The sequence below is a fragment of the Panulirus ornatus genome, chromosome 2 (assembly GCF_036320965.1).
Source record: "Panulirus ornatus isolate Po-2019 chromosome 2, ASM3632096v1, whole genome shotgun sequence".
NCBI classification, from domain to species: domain Eukaryota; kingdom Metazoa; phylum Arthropoda; class Malacostraca; order Decapoda; family Palinuridae; genus Panulirus; species Panulirus ornatus.
This window is the reverse complement of record NC_092225.1, coordinates 96,101,655-96,120,269: the sequence shown is the minus strand read 5'-3', so window position 1 is coordinate 96,120,269 and position 18,615 is coordinate 96,101,655. Positions and strand designations below refer to the sequence as shown.

General features: G+C 40.6%; 1 protein-coding gene across 3 annotated transcripts in view; it reads left to right on the top strand.

Annotated features, from left to right (window-relative positions):
- kra (basic leucine zipper and W2 domain-containing protein kra) overlaps window positions 1–18,615 on the top strand; it is a 59,613-nt gene that overhangs the window by 34,408 nt on the left and 6,590 nt on the right. For all 3 annotated transcript variants that reach the window (XM_071680146.1, XM_071680136.1, XM_071680156.1), the window contains exons 8-10: window positions 2,757–2,976; window positions 5,850–5,972; window positions 16,023–16,085. In XM_071680146.1, the coding sequence (XP_071536247.1) occupies window positions 2,757–2,976; window positions 5,850–5,972; window positions 16,023–16,054 (375 nt within the window). In that variant the 3' untranslated portion in view covers window positions 16,055–16,085. The remainder of the gene's footprint in view (window positions 1–2,756; window positions 2,977–5,849; window positions 5,973–16,022; window positions 16,086–18,615) is intronic.

Here is an 18,615-nt window from a genome sequence, read left to right as displayed (position 1 = left end):
CTGGGCTTATAATCCCACTGTATGTTTATGAAATCTTAAATGTGTTTGTGGTGATTTTTAGTCAGCTAAACCTTTAGTCCTGGACTGATGTTTTAAAACCCATGGACCTCAAAAGTACTTGTCAGTTTTTATGGTAATGTATGTCTACATTTTTTTTTTTTATTTTTATTTTGCTTTGTTGCTGTCTCCCGCGTTAGCGAGGTAGTGCAAGGAAACAGACGAAAGAATGGCTGGACCCACCCACATACGCATGTATATACATACACGTCCACACACAGCACATATACATACCTATACATCTCAATGTATACATACATATACACACACAGACATATACATATATACCCATTTACATATTTCATACTGTCTGCCTTTATTCATTCCCATCGCCACCTTGCCATTCATGGAATAACAACACCCTCCCCCCTCATGTGTGAGGTAGTGCTAGGAAAAGACAACAAAGGCCCCATTCGTTCACACTCAGTCTCTAGCTGTCATGTAATAATGCACCGAAACCACAGCTCCCTTTCCACATCCAGGCCCCACAGAACTTTCCATCGTTTACCCCAGACACTTCACATGCTCTGGTTCAATCCATTGACAGCACGTCGACCCCAGGTGTACCACATCGTTCCAATTCACTCTATTCCTTGCACGCCTTTCACCCTCCTGCATGTTCAGGCCCTGATCACTCAAAATCTTTTTCACTCCATCTTTCCACCTCCAATTTGGTCTCCCACTTCTCGTTCCCTCCACCTCTGACATATATCCTCTTAGTCAATCTTTCCTCGCTCATTCTCTCCATGTGACCAAACCATTTCAAAACACCCTCTTCTGCTCTCTCAACCACACTCTTTTTATTACCACACATCTCTCTTACCGTATTATTACTTACTCGATCAAACCACCTCACACCACATATTGTCCTCAAACATCTCATTTCCAGCACATCCAACCTCCTGCGCACAACTCTATCCATAGCCCACGCCTCACAACCATACAACATTGTTGGAACCACTATTCCTTCAAACATACCCATTTTTGCTTTCCGAGATAATGTTCTCGACTTCCACACATTCTACAAGGCTCCCAGAATTTTTGCCCCCTCCCCACCCTATGATTTACTTTGGCTTCCATGGTTCCATCTGCTGCCAAATCCACTCCCAGATATCTAAAACACTTTACTTCCTCCAGTTTTTATCCATTCAAACTTACCTCCCAATTGATTTGACCCTCAACCATACTGTACCTAATAACCTCACTCTTATTCACATTTAATCTCAGCTTTCTTCTGTCACACACTTTACCAAACTCAGTCACCAGCCTCTGCAGTTTCTCACATGAATCAGCCACCAGTGCTGTATCATCAGCGAACAACAACTGACTCTTTTCCCAAGCTCTCACATCCAGAACAGACTGCACACTTGCCCCTCTTTCCAAAACTCTTGCATTCACCTCCCTAACAACCCCATCCATAAACAAATTAAACAACCATGGAGACATCACACACCCCTGCCGCAAACCTACATTCACTGAGAACCAATCACTTTCCTCTCTTCCTACACGTGCACATGCCTTACATCCTTGATAAAAACTTTTCACTGCTTCTAACAACTTGCCTCCCACACCATATGTTCTTGTTTCCTTGCGCTACCTCGCTAATGCATGAGACAGTGATTAAGTATAATTGATAAATGAATATATTATTATTACAGATGCAAGTAAATTGTCCATCCCCACTTGTAATGATAATTCAAGGACATTTTTATTACTTCAATTTGTTGGTGGTTTCATGAATGATTGAAATCACAATCAGCACATTTGGCATTTTGAAGTTTAACCCTGTGCAATATATTAATGCTTCAGTAATCATGCTGTAATGCACCACAGGAACTTGTGGTGGTTGAAAAGACCACATGTATGCAAGATCACTTTAAAATGTTGGGATATTAAAAAAAAAAGTTTTAATGAAACTTTATATTGATCTACAAAATACTTGATCCTAGTCCATGGCCATTTTGTTGATAAAAGAAACTAACTAGATAGCATTTTACTGTTACTGTTCTTCATGTGTTATATGGTAGATATTCACATGTATTACGATAAAGCCCCATTTTGAATGTGATGGATTGATTTTTTTATATCATGGCCTCCTTCTATATAGTAACATTAGGAACAGGTAACAGAGCCTTTAAGAAGAAATCTTTCCTATGCTTCCCCAGTTCACATATTTGGAGAGTAATGATACAGGTTAAGGAGCCAAAATGTGATAAAAGTTTCACACAAGATTCTTTAGAACGAGCAGATAAGTAAAGATGTGAAAAGCATGAATGCAGTTGAAAGAAGTATCATGAGGTAATACAATTTGAGTGCTGCAGAAAGTATACTAAAGACCAAACTCTAAACAATAAAGATGCATACTGGGTTTCAGAAAGATGATAAGGCTTTGGTTTCCATCACCAATAGATGAGCCCCATGGTGTAAGGAACCCTTACAGTGAGTTTTGGGCTTTGAGTTTGCATAGATTAAGCCTAATTGGATTGATCAACAAAATTCACTAGAATGCCATGTAGGCAAAAATTCTGTAAAATGCCTTGGTGGCAAAATTTTACTGAAATGCCAACTTTATTTGCCCAAGACTTTTCAGTAGAAAAAGTATTTCGGGAGACTATACCCTTTGATTGTACTCCGGAATCCTAATTAAGAAATTCCTTACATGTTTGATGTGTTTTATAGTCATTTATACTGCTTTTCAGATCTGGTCGAGTGTGATGGATGCTGTGGAATGGAACAAAAAGGAGGAACTTGTAGCTGATCAGGCACTCAAGCATTTGCGTGTTTATGCTCCTTTGTTTGCTGCAAACACACAGTCTGATCGTGCAGAGCTTATCTTGTTAGTTAAAGTTCAAGAGTTCTGTTATGATAACATGAACTTCATGAAAGTGTTCCACAAGATTGTCATCCTCTTCTACAGATGTGAGTAATGTATTCAGGAATACAGAATGAGATGTGAGTAATGTATTCAGGAATAGAGTGAAATATGAATATGAATATTTATGAGTAAATGTGAATAAGAGCAAGGTTATTAGGTACAGTAGGGGTGAGGGTCAAGTCAATTGGGAGGTGAGTTTGAATGGAGAAAAACTGGAGGAAGTGAAGTGTTTTAGATATCTAGGAGTGGATCTGTCAGCGGATGGAACCATGGAAGCGGAAGTGGATCATAGGGTGGGGGAGGGGGTGAAAATTTTGGGAGCCTTGAAAAATGTGTGGAAGTCGAGAACATTATCTCGGAAAGCAAAAATGGGTATGTTTGAAGGAATAGTGGTTCCAACAATGTTGTATGGTTGCGAGGCGTGGGCTATGGATAGAGATTTGCGCAGGAGGATGGATGTGCTGGAAATGAGATGTTTGAGGAAAATGTGCGGTGTGAGGTGGTTTGATCGAGTAAGTAACGTAAGAGTAAGAGAGATGTGTGGAAATAAAAAGAGCGTGGTTGAGAGAGCAGAAGAGGGTGTTTTGAAATGGTTTGGGCACATGGAGAGAATGAGTGAGGAAAGATTGACCAAGAGGATATATGTGTCGGAGGTGGAGGGAACGAGGAGAAGAGGGAGACCAAATTGGAGGTGGAAAGATGGAGTGAAAAAGATTTTGTGTGATCGGGGCCTGAACATGCAGGAGGGTGAAAGGAGGGCAAGGAATAGAGTGAATTGGAGCGATGTGGTATACAGGGGTTGACGTGCTGTCAGTGGATTGAATCAAGGCATGTGAGGCGTCTGGGGTAAACCATGGAAAGCTGTGTAGGTATGTATAATTGCGTGTGTGGACGTGTGTATGTACACATTTCTTTCGTCTGTTTCCTTGCGCTACCTCGCAAACGCGGGAGACAGCGACAAAGTATAAAAAAAAAAAAAAAAAAATGAATGGTAACTTATTTTATTTCAACATAGTTTCTGAAGGTTTAGATTATTTGAGGAAACTTCTTAGATGTTTTGAGATTGGAAATAGGGCTGGTTTGAGAGTTAATGATAAGAGTAATTTATGATGGCCATAGGATCAGTTGGGTTATGGCATTGTTTGTTTTAATGCATAGTGGGGTATGAGATAGGCTTTTGTGCCACAGCAAGAGAAGAGAAGAACTTTTAGTAAGCTCATATGCAGGAGATGCTGGTAAGTTAGCTGAATTGGAATATTGAGTTGGTTTGGTGGTGGTGGTTTTAAAGGGTTCCTGAGAGTAAATGCATGTTAAGAGTTGGGTCATATCATATCCATTGGAAATGCTCTTGTGTATTTGTCCCCAACCTTTTTCACTTTGGAAAATATCTGTAACAACTTTGTTTTCTCTCTCTATATACATCTGGTATCTTCCATTTGGAACAGTACTGGTAATATACCTCCCTGGTCACTGGCTACTTTTTTAACTTTTGTCTTGTTACTTTGTTTTCTTTCTATGTGATAAAAATAATGATCCATCTTTTATGTATATTATATTTTTATTATCCCATCCTAAAAATACTTTTTATGCCCTATTGCCTCCCTTTCCTCAGTGAGGTAATGTTGGGGTGAAACAAACATTGGCCTCACATTTATGCCTCCACTCTAGTTGTACATTATGTACTGAAGCTAGAGTCGTATCAGCCACAGCTAAGGCTCACTGGCTACTGCATGGTTCACCTTATTACCTTTGTTATGGGAAAATTGATATTGAGAGAAATGAAGAGCAGATGCTGCTATGGTTTGGACATATTTGTGGAGAGGTAGACAGAGAGGATATGTGTGAGAAGTGGAGGTGGACAAAAAGGGGATGAGTTATGGGAAGATGGAGTGAATAAGACTTTGAAATCCTTAGGGGTTTGAACATGCAGGAGGATAAAAGGCCTGCATGGGATAGTGAATTAGGGTGATGTGGCATACAAGGGGCAATTGTCTGTCAGTGTACTTTAGGCATATGAAGCAGCTTGGGAAAACCATGGAAGGTGGATAAAAAGGGATGAGTTTTGGGAAGATGGAGTGAATAAGACTTTGAAGTCCTTAGGGGTTTGAACATGCATGAGGATAAAAGGCATGCATGGGATAGTGAATTAGGGTGATGTGGCATACAAGGGGCAATTGTCTGTTGGTGTACTTTAGGCATATGAAGCAGCTTGGGAAAACCATGGAAAGATCCGTGAGCACAGATTTTGGATGGGTGTTGTGGTTTCAGTACATTACACTTGACACCTGGAGAATGGATGCTAGTTAAATGAGGCCTTTTCTTGTGTTCATTGTACTACCTATCCAATGTAGGGAATAGCGCACAAGTGTGAAAGAGGAAAAAAGAAAAGAAAAGACTTATTCCTTAGTTCAGGCTATTGACAGTATGTTGTCTTTAGTATACCACAGCATTACAATTTTTTTTTTTGTCCAACGCATGTATCATACCCTCCTGAAAGTTCATACTCTGTTACTCCAAAGCCTCCATCACTTTATCCTTCAATCTTCTTGGTCATTTCCCTCCTACTTACCTCCACTTTGGGCTTGTACATGTTCTTATTCACTTAGTCTTTGTTTAGAAATGTAATTGTTCAGAATTTTCTTTTAATCTTGTTCATCAGAATTTTTTTTCAAATCTAGTAACTTAGGCACCTAACAGTTTGCAGTTTTCCTTTCTTGCATATTTAGTTTCTATTTTTTGTGCCATTTACTAAGTCTCTCCATTCTCTCACCTGTTGAGACATGTAAAGGAAAAATGTTGGTAATTATTTGCCCAGCACAGCTTTGGAAGGCCTTATGCATCAAAATAAAGGATGTTAAGTGGAGCTATATCAGTGTCTTTCCTTGGGAAATTAAAACTGCAATTTTTTTTTTTTCAGCGGAAGTTTTGTCAGAGGAGGTGATTCTCAAATGGTACAAGGATGGCCATGCAACCAAAGGAAAGTCCATATTCCTTGACCAGTTGAAGAAGTTTGTTGAATGGTTGCAAAATGCTGAGGAGGGTAAGTACTGAATGATTTAAGATATTTGTACTCTAGCAGCTTGTCTATACAGTAAAATTAGTGTGTTTTTCATTGATTTCCATAGATGATAATTTTCTGTGAAGCCGTAACCTTGGCAGACCTTCTTCCTGGGGAAATATCTTCTTTTGATAAGGAAGGCATCAGTTTTAACTTTAGATGTTAGCTTGGTATTCTTAGTTAGTGTCTGCAGTCTGTTTTGTCTTGCATACATTGTTCCTTTCTATTAAGATTATCTTGTGTCCATAAAATAAGTCTAACCAATAAGATAATCTTTTGTCCATAAAAGATGTCTAACCAATGAGATAATCTTTTGTCCTAAAAAGGAGTCTCCATCAAAGACGTCTTCCTCTTATTTCTCATGATAATCCAGCTTCTTAATCACCCTCCCATGGACTGCAGTTCAGTGGTTTCTGACATTCCAGTTAGTGCACCCACCCTTTTCTTTTGTCAAGCACTGAGCTTGCTCTCGTAGAAATCAGAGTTTTGTAAAGTATGACGTCTTTCCTAGAAACCATGTTGATTTTTGCAGGAAGTCATCCATTTGCTTTTTAATGGTCTTTGCATGGAGTTCACAGACCACATTTGCCCTCTTTCACTCCCTTGGCACTTTACCTATCTCTAGCAGTCTTGAATGGTATATCCAGAGGTTTGTCATTGATAACTACGTATACACGTGTGTTCCTAGGGATGAATTTAAGGAACTCATCCCATACATTAACCACTGGATTTGTATATATCTAAATTTTTTTTTTTTTTATTTTTTTATTTTTTTGCTGTCTCCCGCGTTTGCGAGGTAGCGCAAGGAAACAGACGAAAGAAATGGCCCAACCCACCCCCATACACATGCCTTGATTCAATCCACTGACAGCACGTCAACCCCGGTATACCACATCGCTCCAATTCACTCTATTCTTTGCCCTCCTTTCACCCTCCTGCATGTTCAGGCCCCGATCACACAAAATCTTTTTCACTCCATCTTTCCACCTCCAATTTGGTCTCCCTCTTCTCCTCGTTCCCTCCACCTCCGACACATATATCCTCTTGGTCAATCTTTCCTCACTCATTCTCTCCATGTGACCAAACCATTTCAAAACACCCTCTTCTGCTCTCTCAACCACGCTCTTTTTATTTCCACACATCTCTCTTACCCTTACGTTACTTACTCGATCAAACCACCTCACACCACACATTGTCCTCAAACATCTCATTTCCAGCACATCCATCCTCCTGCGCACAACTCTATCCATAGTCCACGCCTCGCAACCATACAACATTGTTGGAACCACTATTCCTTCAAACATACCCATTTTTGCTTTCCGAGATAATGTTCTCGACTTCCACACATTCTTCAAGGCTCCCAGAATTTTCGCCCCCTCCCCCACCCTATGATCCACTTCCGCTTCTATGGTTCCATCCGCTGCCAGATCCACTCCCAGATATCTAAAACACTTCACTTCCTCCAGTTTTTCTCCATTCAAACTCGCCTCCCAATTGAATTGACCCTCAACCTTACTGTACCTAATAACCTTGCTCTTATTCACATTTACTCTTAACTTTCTTCTTTCACACACTTTACCAAACTCAGTCACCAGCTTCTGCAGTTTCTCACATGAATCAGCCACCAGCGCTGTATCATCAGCGAACAACAACTGACTCACTTCCCAAGCTCTCTCATCCCCAACAGACTTCATACTTGCCCCTCTTTCCAAAACTCTTGCATTCACCTCCCTAACAACCCCATCCATAAACAAATTAAACAACCATGGAGACATCACACACCCCTGCCGCAAACCTACATTCACTGAGAACCAATCACTTTCCTCTCTTCCTACGCGTACACATGCCTTACATCCTCGATAAAAACTTTTCACTGCTTCTAACAACTTGCCTCCCACACCATATATTCTTAATACCTTCCACAGAGCATCTCTATCAACTCTATCATATGCCTTCTCCAGATCCATAAATGCTACATACAAATCCATTTGCTTTTCTAAGTATTTCTCACATACATTCTTCAAAGCAAACACCTGATCCACACATCCTCTACCACTTCTGAAACCACACTGCTCTTCCCCAATCTGATGCTCTGTACATGCCTTCACCCTCTCAATCAATACCCTCCCATATAATTTACCAGGAATACTCAACAAACTTATACCTCTGTAATTTGATCACTCACTCTTATCCCCTTTGCCTTTGTACAATGGCACTATGCACGCATTCTGCCAATCCTCAGGCACCTCACCATGAGTCATACATACATTAAATAACCTTACCAACCAGTCAACAATACAGTCACCCCCTTTTTTAATAAATTCCACTGCAATACCATCCAAACCTGCTGCCTTGCCGGCTTTCATCTTCTGCAAAGCTTTTACTACCTCTTCTCTGTTTACCAACTCATTTTCCCCAACCCTCTCACTTTGCACACCACCTCGACCAAAACACCCTATATCTGCCACTCTATCATCAAACACATTCAACAAACCTTCAAAATACTCACTCCATCTCCTTCTCACATCACCACTACTTGTTATCACTTCCCCATTTGCGCCCTTCACTGAAGTTCCCATTTGCTCCCTTGTCTTACGCACTTTATTTACCTCCTTTATTTACTTGCTTATTTGTAGTTACAAGTAGTCCTTGTATGGGGAGGGAGTTTCACACCTTTGAAGATCCCATTTCTGGAACATTGTTTACTATCACACATCTTAGTAGATGTGTGTGTGATGTCTGCATTAAGTACATCTTCAGTCATATTGTTCCTCGGGTTTCTTTGTCCTCACAAATCAGAAACTTTTCTGCCTACATAAAGGTTGTGGTCAGGTCACCCCTCGCTTCTCTTTTTGAAGATAGTCTGAAAGCCTCTAACCTTTCTTTCCCTCTTAATTCAGCACCCTTAGTTATGTTACTGTCTTTGGTGGACTTTTGTGGATCTTCTCTTGTAGGTCTTTGTTCATCTTAAGGTATGCTTCTTTTTACTCTTTATTTTCCGGTCTATCATTCATTTTGTTAGCTGTACTGAGATGACTCGTTTATGTATTTCTTACAGTCAGTTGTGTTCACTCTTATACAGAGAAACAATCCCTTTTCCTGTTTTTGAATACAATGCCACTTTTCCATGCTTACATACACACTTCCCAGTTACCAGGACCATTATGCAGCAGTTCCACTTCCTTCACAAGCCATTTGCCCCGCTTTTCAATTATTCTGTCGTTCTATCCATATCTCTGATGCCAGTTCCCTCCAGGAACTCCCGTCATGGGTTGGCCACAGCAAAAATCTCCACTTGACCCTGTTCTTTTGTGCCTCTCTCACTTATACCATTCCACGCATTATTGCTCTTCACACTTTCCCATTTTTGATAATCCCTCATTTATATCTTCCTTGCTTTTTGCCTCTAATACTACAATACCAACAGATGTATCACCATCACATCTCAGGTCTATAAAGTACTGTCTCCACCATTTTAGGCAGCATCTTTTGTCAGATATTATCCTAGACTTTCTTGAATGCTCATTTCTTACATTATATCTCTTTGTTTATAATTTTTTTCATTTGTGTTCCATGTCTTGCATTACCAAGGTAGCTCCAGGAACAGACGAAGAAAGGCCACATTCGCTCACACCCACTGTGTCATGTTCAATGCACCTAAACCACATCTCTCAATCCACAACCAGGCCCTATAGATATTTTTTGTGGATTACCCTAGCCACTTCACATTTCACATGCCCTGATTCAGTCCACTGACAGCAGGTTGACCCCTGTATGACAATATCGATTTACTCTGTCCCATGCATGCCTTTCACTCGTGCAATGTGTAATATTTTATTCTCCACAGTTTTGTTTATTGTTCTGCCAAGATCATCAGGTGGTGTTTATCCATATACTCCATCTTAGTTTTATTTCAGGACTTTATTTTACCCTCTTTGCCTTCCATTCATATTGCATCACTGTTATCTAGCAAATTCTGCTTTTTTCACAGTTTAAACACAACTTGTCACCTACCTTCATAGTAGCCTTGAATGATATGTTCTCTGACAACACATCATCACAGTTTCATATTTTACTCAACTGGACTCTTTTAAAATTTCATTTGATTTCTTTCCTCATATTCCATATTTTTTATCCCTTTCATTCTTAATTTAGAGCTGCATGATGTGTAATGAAAGGCTAACGTACTTTGTATTATATGATGAAACTTCATTCAGTGCTCTTCTGGACCACATCATGAACATTACTTATTATAATCATGATCTTTCTTACTGAAACATTTGTCATGCTCTTGTCTTCCAAGAGTAAGTACCATATGGAGTGAGGAACATCTTTTTATGTATAAAACAGTGTTTCTCAAATTGTGGGTCTCTGACCCTCAGGGTTTGGTAGGGTGTTTCGGGTTGAGTTGTGAGTTGAGCTGTTTCACTCTGAGCAAAGAATACATTTGATATAGAGGAAGGCTAGATTCTGAATGATCATGTGCATGAAAAGGAAGTAAAAGTAACCCAGATTCTAGGATCATATCTGTTTTTGTTATTTGTAGGCAAAAATACATCATTCCTTGGAAAGGTCAGTGGGGCCTAGATGTGGATAGGGAGTTGTGGTTTTGGTGTATTACACATAACAGCTAGAGACTGAGTGTGAACGAATGTGGCTTATTTTTGTGTGTTCCTGGTGCTACCTCACTGATGCTGGGGATGGCAATGCTGTTTCTTGTGGGGCAGGATGGCACAGGGAATGGATGTACGTATATGTTTGAAGTTTGAGTATTCCTGGTAAATTATATGGGAGGGTATTGATTGAGAGGGTGAAGGCATGTACAGAGCATCAGATTGGGGAAGAGCAGTGTGGTTTCAGAAGTGGTAGAGGATGTGTGGATCAGGTGTTTGCTTTGAAGAATGTATGTGAGAAATACTTAGAAAAGCAAATGGATTTGTATGTAGCATTTATGGATCTGGAGAAGGCATATGATAGAGTTGATAGAGATGCTCTGTGGAAGGTATTAAGAATATTTGGTGTGGGAGGCAAGTTGTTAGAAGCAGTGAAAAGTTTTTATCGAGGATGTAAGGCATGTGTACGCGTAGGAAGAGAGGAAAGTGATTGGTTCTCAGTGAATGTAGGTTTGCGGCAGGGGTGTGTGATGTCTCCATGGTTGTTTAATTTGTTTATGGATGGGGTTGTTAGGGAGGTGAATGCAAGAGTTTTGGAAAGAGGGGCAAGTATGAAGTCTGTTGGGAATGAGAGAGCTTGGGAAGTGAGTCAGTTGTTGTTCGCTGATGATACAGCGCTGGTGGCTGATTCATGTGAGAAACTGCAGAAGCTGGTGACTGAGTTTGGTAAAGTGTGTGAAAGAAGAAAGTTAAGAGTAAATGTGAATAAGAGCAAGGTTATTAGGTACAGTAGGGTTGAGGGTCAAGTCAGTTGGGAGGTGAGTTTGAATGGAGAAAAACTGGAGGAAGTGAAGTGTTTTAGATATCTGGGAGTGGATCTGGCAGCGGATGGAACCATGGAAGCAGAAGTGGATCATAGGGTGGGGGAGGGGGCGAAAATTCTGGGAGCCTTGAAGAATGTGTGGAAGTCGAGAACATTATCTCGGAAAGCAAAAATGGGTATGTTTGAAGGAATAGTGGTTCCAACAATGTTGTATGGTTGCGAGGCGTGGGCTATGGATAGAGTTGTGCACAGGAGGATGGATGTGCTGGAAATGAGGTGTTTGAGGACAATGTGTGGTGTGAGGTGGTTTGATCGAGTGAGTAACGTAAGGGTAAGAGAGATGTGTGGAAATAAAAAGAGCGTGGTTGAGAGAGCAGAAGAGGGTGTTTTGAAATGGTTTGGGCACATGGAGAGAATGAGTGAGGAAAGATTGACCAAGAGGATATATGTGTCGGAGGTGGAGGGAACGAGGAGGAGAGGGAGACCAAATTGGAGGTGGAAAGATGGAGTGAAAAAGATTTTGTGTGATCGGGGCCTGAACATGCAGGAGGGTGAAAGGAGGGCAAGGAATAGAGTGAATTGGAGCGATGTGGTATACCGGGGTTGACGTGCTGTCAGTGGATTGAATCAGGGCATGTGAAGCGTCTGGGGTAAACCATGGAAAGCTGTGTAGGTATGTATATTTGCGTGTGTGGACGTATGTATATACATGTGTATGGGGGTGGGTTGGGCCATTTCTTTCGTCTGTTTCCTTGCGCTACCTCACAAACGTTATATGGTGGCTTATTTTTGAGTGTTCCTGGTGCTACCTCACTGATGCTGGGGATGGCAATGCTGTTTCTTGTGGGGCAGTATGGCACAGGGAATGGATGTACGTATATCTTTGAAGGAATGGTAGTTCCAACAATGTTATATGGTTGCAAGGCATGGGCTACTGATAGGGTTGTATGGGGGACGGTGGATGTGTTGGAAATGAAATATTTGAGGACAGTATGTGGTGTGAGTTTGTTTGATCGAGTAAGTAATGAAAGGGTAAGAGAGATGTGTGGTAATAAAAAGTGAGTGGTTGAGAGAGCAGAAGGGGGTGTTTAAATGGTTTGGACATTTGGAGAGAATGAGTGAGGAAAGATTTACGAAGAGGATATATATGTCAGAGGTTGAGGGAACAAGGAGAAGCAAGAGACCAAATTGGAGGTGGAAGAATGGAGTGAAAAAGATTTTGAGTGATCGAGGCCTGAAGATACAGGAGGGTGAAAGGTGTACATCCATTGGAACAATGTGGTACATTGGGGTCGACCTGTTGTAAATGGACATAACCAGGGCATGTGAAGTGTTTTGAGTAAACCATGGAAAGATCTGTGGGGTCTGGATGTGGACAGGGAGCTGTGGTTTCAGTGCATTACACATAGCAGCTAGAGACTGAGTGTGAATGAATGTGGCCTTTTTTTTGTGTTTTCCTGGTGCTACCAAGCTGAAGCAGGGGGTAACAGTGCTATTTCCTGTGTGGTAGGGTAGCGACAGGAATGGGAAAGGGAAGCAAGTATGAGTATGTACATCTTTATATATGAATGTGTATATGCATGTATGGTATGTATGTATGTGTGTGTTTTAGTGGATGGGCCATTCTTTGTGTTTCCTGGCACTACCTTGCTGAAACAGGAAACACCAATTAAGTTTGATATGTATAATAAGAATTTTTTTTTTTTTTTTTTTTTTTTTTTTTTTTTTTTTTTTTGTCGCTGTCTCCCGCGTTTGTGAGGTAACGCAAGGAAACAGACGAAAGAAATGGCCCAACCCACCCCATACACATGTATATACATACGTCCACACACGCAAATATACATACCTACACAGCTCTCCCTGGTTTACCCCAGACACTTCACATGCCTTGATTCAATCCACTGACAGCACGTCAACCCCGGTATACCACATTGCTCCAATTCACTCTATTCCTTGCCCTCCTTTCACCCTCCTGCATGTTCAGGCCCCGATCACACAAAATCTTTTTCACTCCATCTTTCCACCTCCAATTTGGTCTCCCTCTTCTCCTCGTTCCCTCCACCTCCGACACATATATTCTCTTGGTCAATCTTTCCTCACTCATTCTCTCCATGTGCCCGAACCATTTCAAAACACCCTCTTCTGCTCTCTCAACCACGCTCTTTTTATTTCCACACATCTCTCTTACCCTTACGTTACTCACTCGATCAAACCACCTCACACCACACATTGTCCTCAAACATCTCATTTCCAGCACATCCATCCTCCTGCGCACAACTCTATCCATAGCCCACGCCTCGCAACCATACAACATTGTTGGAACCACTATTCCTTCAAACATACCCATTTTTGCTTTCCGAGATAATGTTCTCGACTTCCACACATTCTTTAAGGCTCCCAGAATTTTCGCCCCCTCCCCCACCCTATGATCCACTTCCGCTTCCATGGTTCCATCCGCTGCCAGATCCACTCCCAGATATCTAAAACACTTCACTTCCTCCAGTTTTTCTCCATTCAAACTCACCTTCCAATTGACTTGACCCTCAACCCTACTGTACCTAACCTTGCTCTTATTCACATTTACTCTTAACTTTCTTCTTTCACACACTTTACCAAACTCAGTCACCAGCTTCTGCAGTTTCTCACATGAATCAGCCACCAGCGCTGTATCATCAGCGAACAACAACTGACTCACTTCCCAAGCTCTCTCATCCCCAACAGACTTCATACTTGCCCCTCTTTCCAAAACTCTTGCATTCACCTCCCTAACAACCCCATCCATAAACAAATTAAACAACCATGGAGACATCACACACCCCTGCCGCAAACCTACATTCACTGAGAACCAATCACTTCCCTCTCTTCCTACACGTACACATACCTTACATCCTCGATAAAAACTTTTCACTGCTTCTAACAACTTGCCTCCCACACCATATATTCTTACTACCTTCCACAGAGCATCTCTATCAACTCTATCATATGCCCTCTCCAGATCCATAAATGCTACATACAAATCCATTTGCTTTTCTAAGTATTTCTCACATAAATTCTTCAAAGCAAACACCTGATCCACACATCCTCTACCACTTCTGAAACCACACTGCTCTTCCCCAATCTGATGCTCTGTACATGCCTTCACCCTCTCAATCAATATCCTCCCATATAATTTACCAGGAACACTCAACAAACTTATACCTCTGTAATTTGAGCACTCACTCTTATCCCCTTTGCCTTTGTACAATGGCACTATGCACGCATTCCGCCAATCCTCAGGCACCTCACCATGAGTCATACATACATTAAATAACCTTACCAACCAGTCAACAATACAGTCACCCCCTTTTTTAATAAATTCCACTGCAATACCATCCAAACCTGCTGCCTTGCCGGCTTTCATCTTCTGCAAAGCTTTTACTACCTCTTCTCTGTTTACCAACTCATTTTCCCTAACCCTCTCACTTTGCACACCACCTCGACCAAAACACCCTATATCTGCCACTCTATCATCAAACACATTCAACAAACCTTCAAAATACTCACTCCATCTCCTTCTCACATCACCACTACTTGTTATCACCTCCCCATTTGCGCCCTTCACTGAAGTTCCCATTTGCTCCCTTGTCTTACGCACTTTATTTACCTCCTTCCAGAACATCTTTTTATTCTCCCTAAAATTTAATGATACTCTCTCACCCCAACTCTCATTTGCCCTTTTTTTCACCTCTTGCACCTTTCTCTTGACCTCCTGTCTCTTTCTTTTATACATCTCCCACTCAATTTCATTTTTTCCCTGCAAAAATTGTCCAAATGCCTCTCTCTTCTCTTTCCCTAATACTCTTACTTCTTCATCCCACCACTCACAACCCTTTCTAATCAACCCACCTCCCACTCTTCTCATGCCACAAGCATCTATTGCGCAATCCATCACTGATTCCCTAAATACATCCCATTCCTCCCCCACTCCCCTTACTTCCATTGTTCTCACCTTTTTCCATTCTGTACTCAGTCTCTCCTGGTACTTCCTCACACAAGTCTCCTTCCCAAGCTCACTTACTCTCACCACTCTCTTCACCCCAACATTCACTCTTCTTTTCTGAAAACCCATACAAATCTTCACCTTAGCCTCCACAAGATAATGATCAGACATCCCTCCAGTTGCACCTCTCAGCACATTAGCATGTGTATGTGTATGTATATATGTTTGAGTATATGTGTGGATAGGTCTTTCTTCGTCTGTTTTCTTGGCGCTACCTTGCTGACGCATGAAACTGCAGTAAAGTATAATGAATGAAAGAAATAACTTTGTTTCTCCATCTGTATGAATGATATAGGGTTGTGTTGAACAAAGACCTTGATTTGGGGGTTCATTGGGTAAATCCAACTGAGAAGCAATGTTAAGAGTATTCATTTGTTTCCAATGCACGCTTCCACATATCTTTTCTGAGTTGTACACCTTGGACCAAGTATGTATGTATTACATTTTGTACTGTCCTCTAATCACCCATTTCCAGTACCCATTCCAGCACTGAATTTCTTCCAGAGACCTGTATCCATTTCTCTCAAGATTTCAACATTGATTTTCTTTATTTTTAGAGTCTGAAGACTCTGAAGAGGAGGAAGATTAAGCCATTATGCCTACAGAACTCAGGACTTCAGGTGAGCACAAGCTTTATTAATTAGTGTCTTCAGATAAGCACATGACTCCTAAGTACATGTATTTTTTAGTGTCTTCAGGTCAGATAATCCATGATTTTTAGAATGTTCCTCCATTGAAGTATTTGATATTTTGGCATACATTTAAAGTGGTGAGTCTTGGGTTTAGGTCAAGACATAGGGTACTTCTGCAGGAGTACTTGCAATGAGATTCTGCCAGGATAGCAGGGTTAGATTCCAGCATTTGCTTTCCACTGCGACTCTTGGATATTTTTGTCAGAGGTTCATCAGGGATTGACTTCAGCCATGAGTTAAGACTAGGAGATAATTGCAAGCAGTCTGAAGATTCTTGTTGATGCAGGGATTATATTAATGCCAGTTTATTTTTGTATTGTAATAAGGCTGGTAATGTAATTTTATATTTAAAGCTTGGACAGTTTATAGGGGGTTGGCTTTCATGGTGTACAAGACTCTCACTTCCAAACCGCCCTACCCAGTGCTGAGATTGCATAATTTTCCAAATTTTTTTGATATGTAGATGAAAATTTTGTGTGTGATGAGTTATGTTAATGATTTTTATGCAGTCTTAGTGGTAAGTTCGTGAAAATGGATCCTTGTTTTGTCCTAGAATGGTACTAAAAAGATGAGTGAAGGAGCAGATGATTGTGCTAATCTGCTACCAGTATTTATGACTATTATGAACAAGGTAGTAAGTCTTAATGTGTTTAGTTATTTTTGAACGATTTGTTCATTAGCTGTCTTGTTTCAATGAAGGCTGTGTACTTGACATTACCAAGTAAATTAACACTTTAGTATTATCATGTATTTATTGAAATAAACCTTTCTTGTATTGTAACAGACCACAATTGTTTTTTCCAGAGCTAGGAACTTCTTAAAGCATTTTCTACTACTAATCTGGATATAGTTGTTTGATTTTGAGAAGATAAACGGATAATTAGTTAATTTGAGAGGATCCTGGTTTTTCCATCTTAGCGAGACAAAGCTAAAGGGAAGGGGGAAAATGTATTAGGAAAGTCAGGTGAGTGTGAGGGCTTGAACTAAGGGAGGAATAGCATTGCTGCTGATGGAGGAGTTCAGGGTATGTTTGAAAGACTGTAAGGAAGTGAGACCCAAACTGATTTGGGTGAAAATGAGAATGGGTTGCAAGGGGTATGGGTGATTATTTATTAGTAATTAATGCATGGAAACAAGTGGATTAAGGAAGATAATTGAGTGCTTTATGGGGAGCTGAGTATTTGTGTCAAAAGATTTAGTGCAAGGAATTGAATATGTGATTGGTGATTTAAATGCAAAAATGGGTAATGTGGTAGTTGAGGGTATAATTGGGAGCATGGGGTATCTGGTAAAGAGAATGGAAATGAAAATCTTGTGAATTATACACAGAAAAAGAACTGGTGATAGGGACTGCTTGGTTTAAAAAGAGAAAGATCTGTAAGCAATATACTTGGGTAAGTAAGGATGATGAAAAGTAGGCATTACTGGTTTATGTACTAATTGATAGGCTTGCAGAGGAGATGAAGTTGCGATGTGAATATGCTGAGAGGGGCAGCTGGTGGAATGTCTAATCGTTACATGGTGGAGGATGAAGATTTTTAGAGGTTGTAGCAGAGAAAGTATGGGTGAGAAGGTGATAAAAGTGAATTTACATTGAAAAAAGGCTCATGCGAAGTGATATCAGGAGAGACTGAGCGTAGAATGGCAGTGCTTATTTATGCAAGAGAACAGTGAGGCATGAATAAGGTGAATAGGTGAGGTTGGGATAAGGAATTTAAGTTGTTAATGAAAGAGAAAAGCCAGGGGTAAGGTTATTATTTGCAGGGAAGGAGTGTGAGTGATTGGGAGATGTGGACTAAAAGGATGAGGGGTAAAATGAGAGTTTGGGTGATTGAAAGCAAATTTCAGGAATTTAAGAATAGAACAATTAGAAATGTCAGTTATGAAGGGGCGAATGGTAAGGTAGTAAATGGAAGAGATTAGGTGAAGAGGGGATGCTATGGAAATTAAAAAGGCATATTGGGTGTTTGATGGTAGAATGGAAGAAGTGGAGTATTTAGGATGTTCAAGTATGCAGAACGAGTCATTACAAGTGGTATGGTGAAAAGAGAAGAGGTGGTGTAAGTCTTGCATAAGAAGTGCAGCAAAGTGCATGCAATTGCATTTGAATTTTTTCAGAAAGTTGGGAGATTGTTGTTTATTTATTAGTAAGGATAATCATTGTACTTATGACTCGTGGGGAGGTGCCAAATGATTGTTGTTTATTTGTTATTAAGGATATTCATTGTATTTATGACTCATGGGGAGGTGCCAAATGATTGGCTGAATACCTGTTTTGTGCCAAAAGAATGTTCAAAGTACAAAGGTACAAGTTTGTTGAGTGTACCAGGTTTATTGTGTGGGACTGCAGTGATTTCCTTTTATACATCTGTATTATATAGGCGTTCCACATGTCCTTAGGCTCGTCGTGATTCGTACATTTATCGAAAATGTGAACCAACCAGTCAGCCACGTAGTC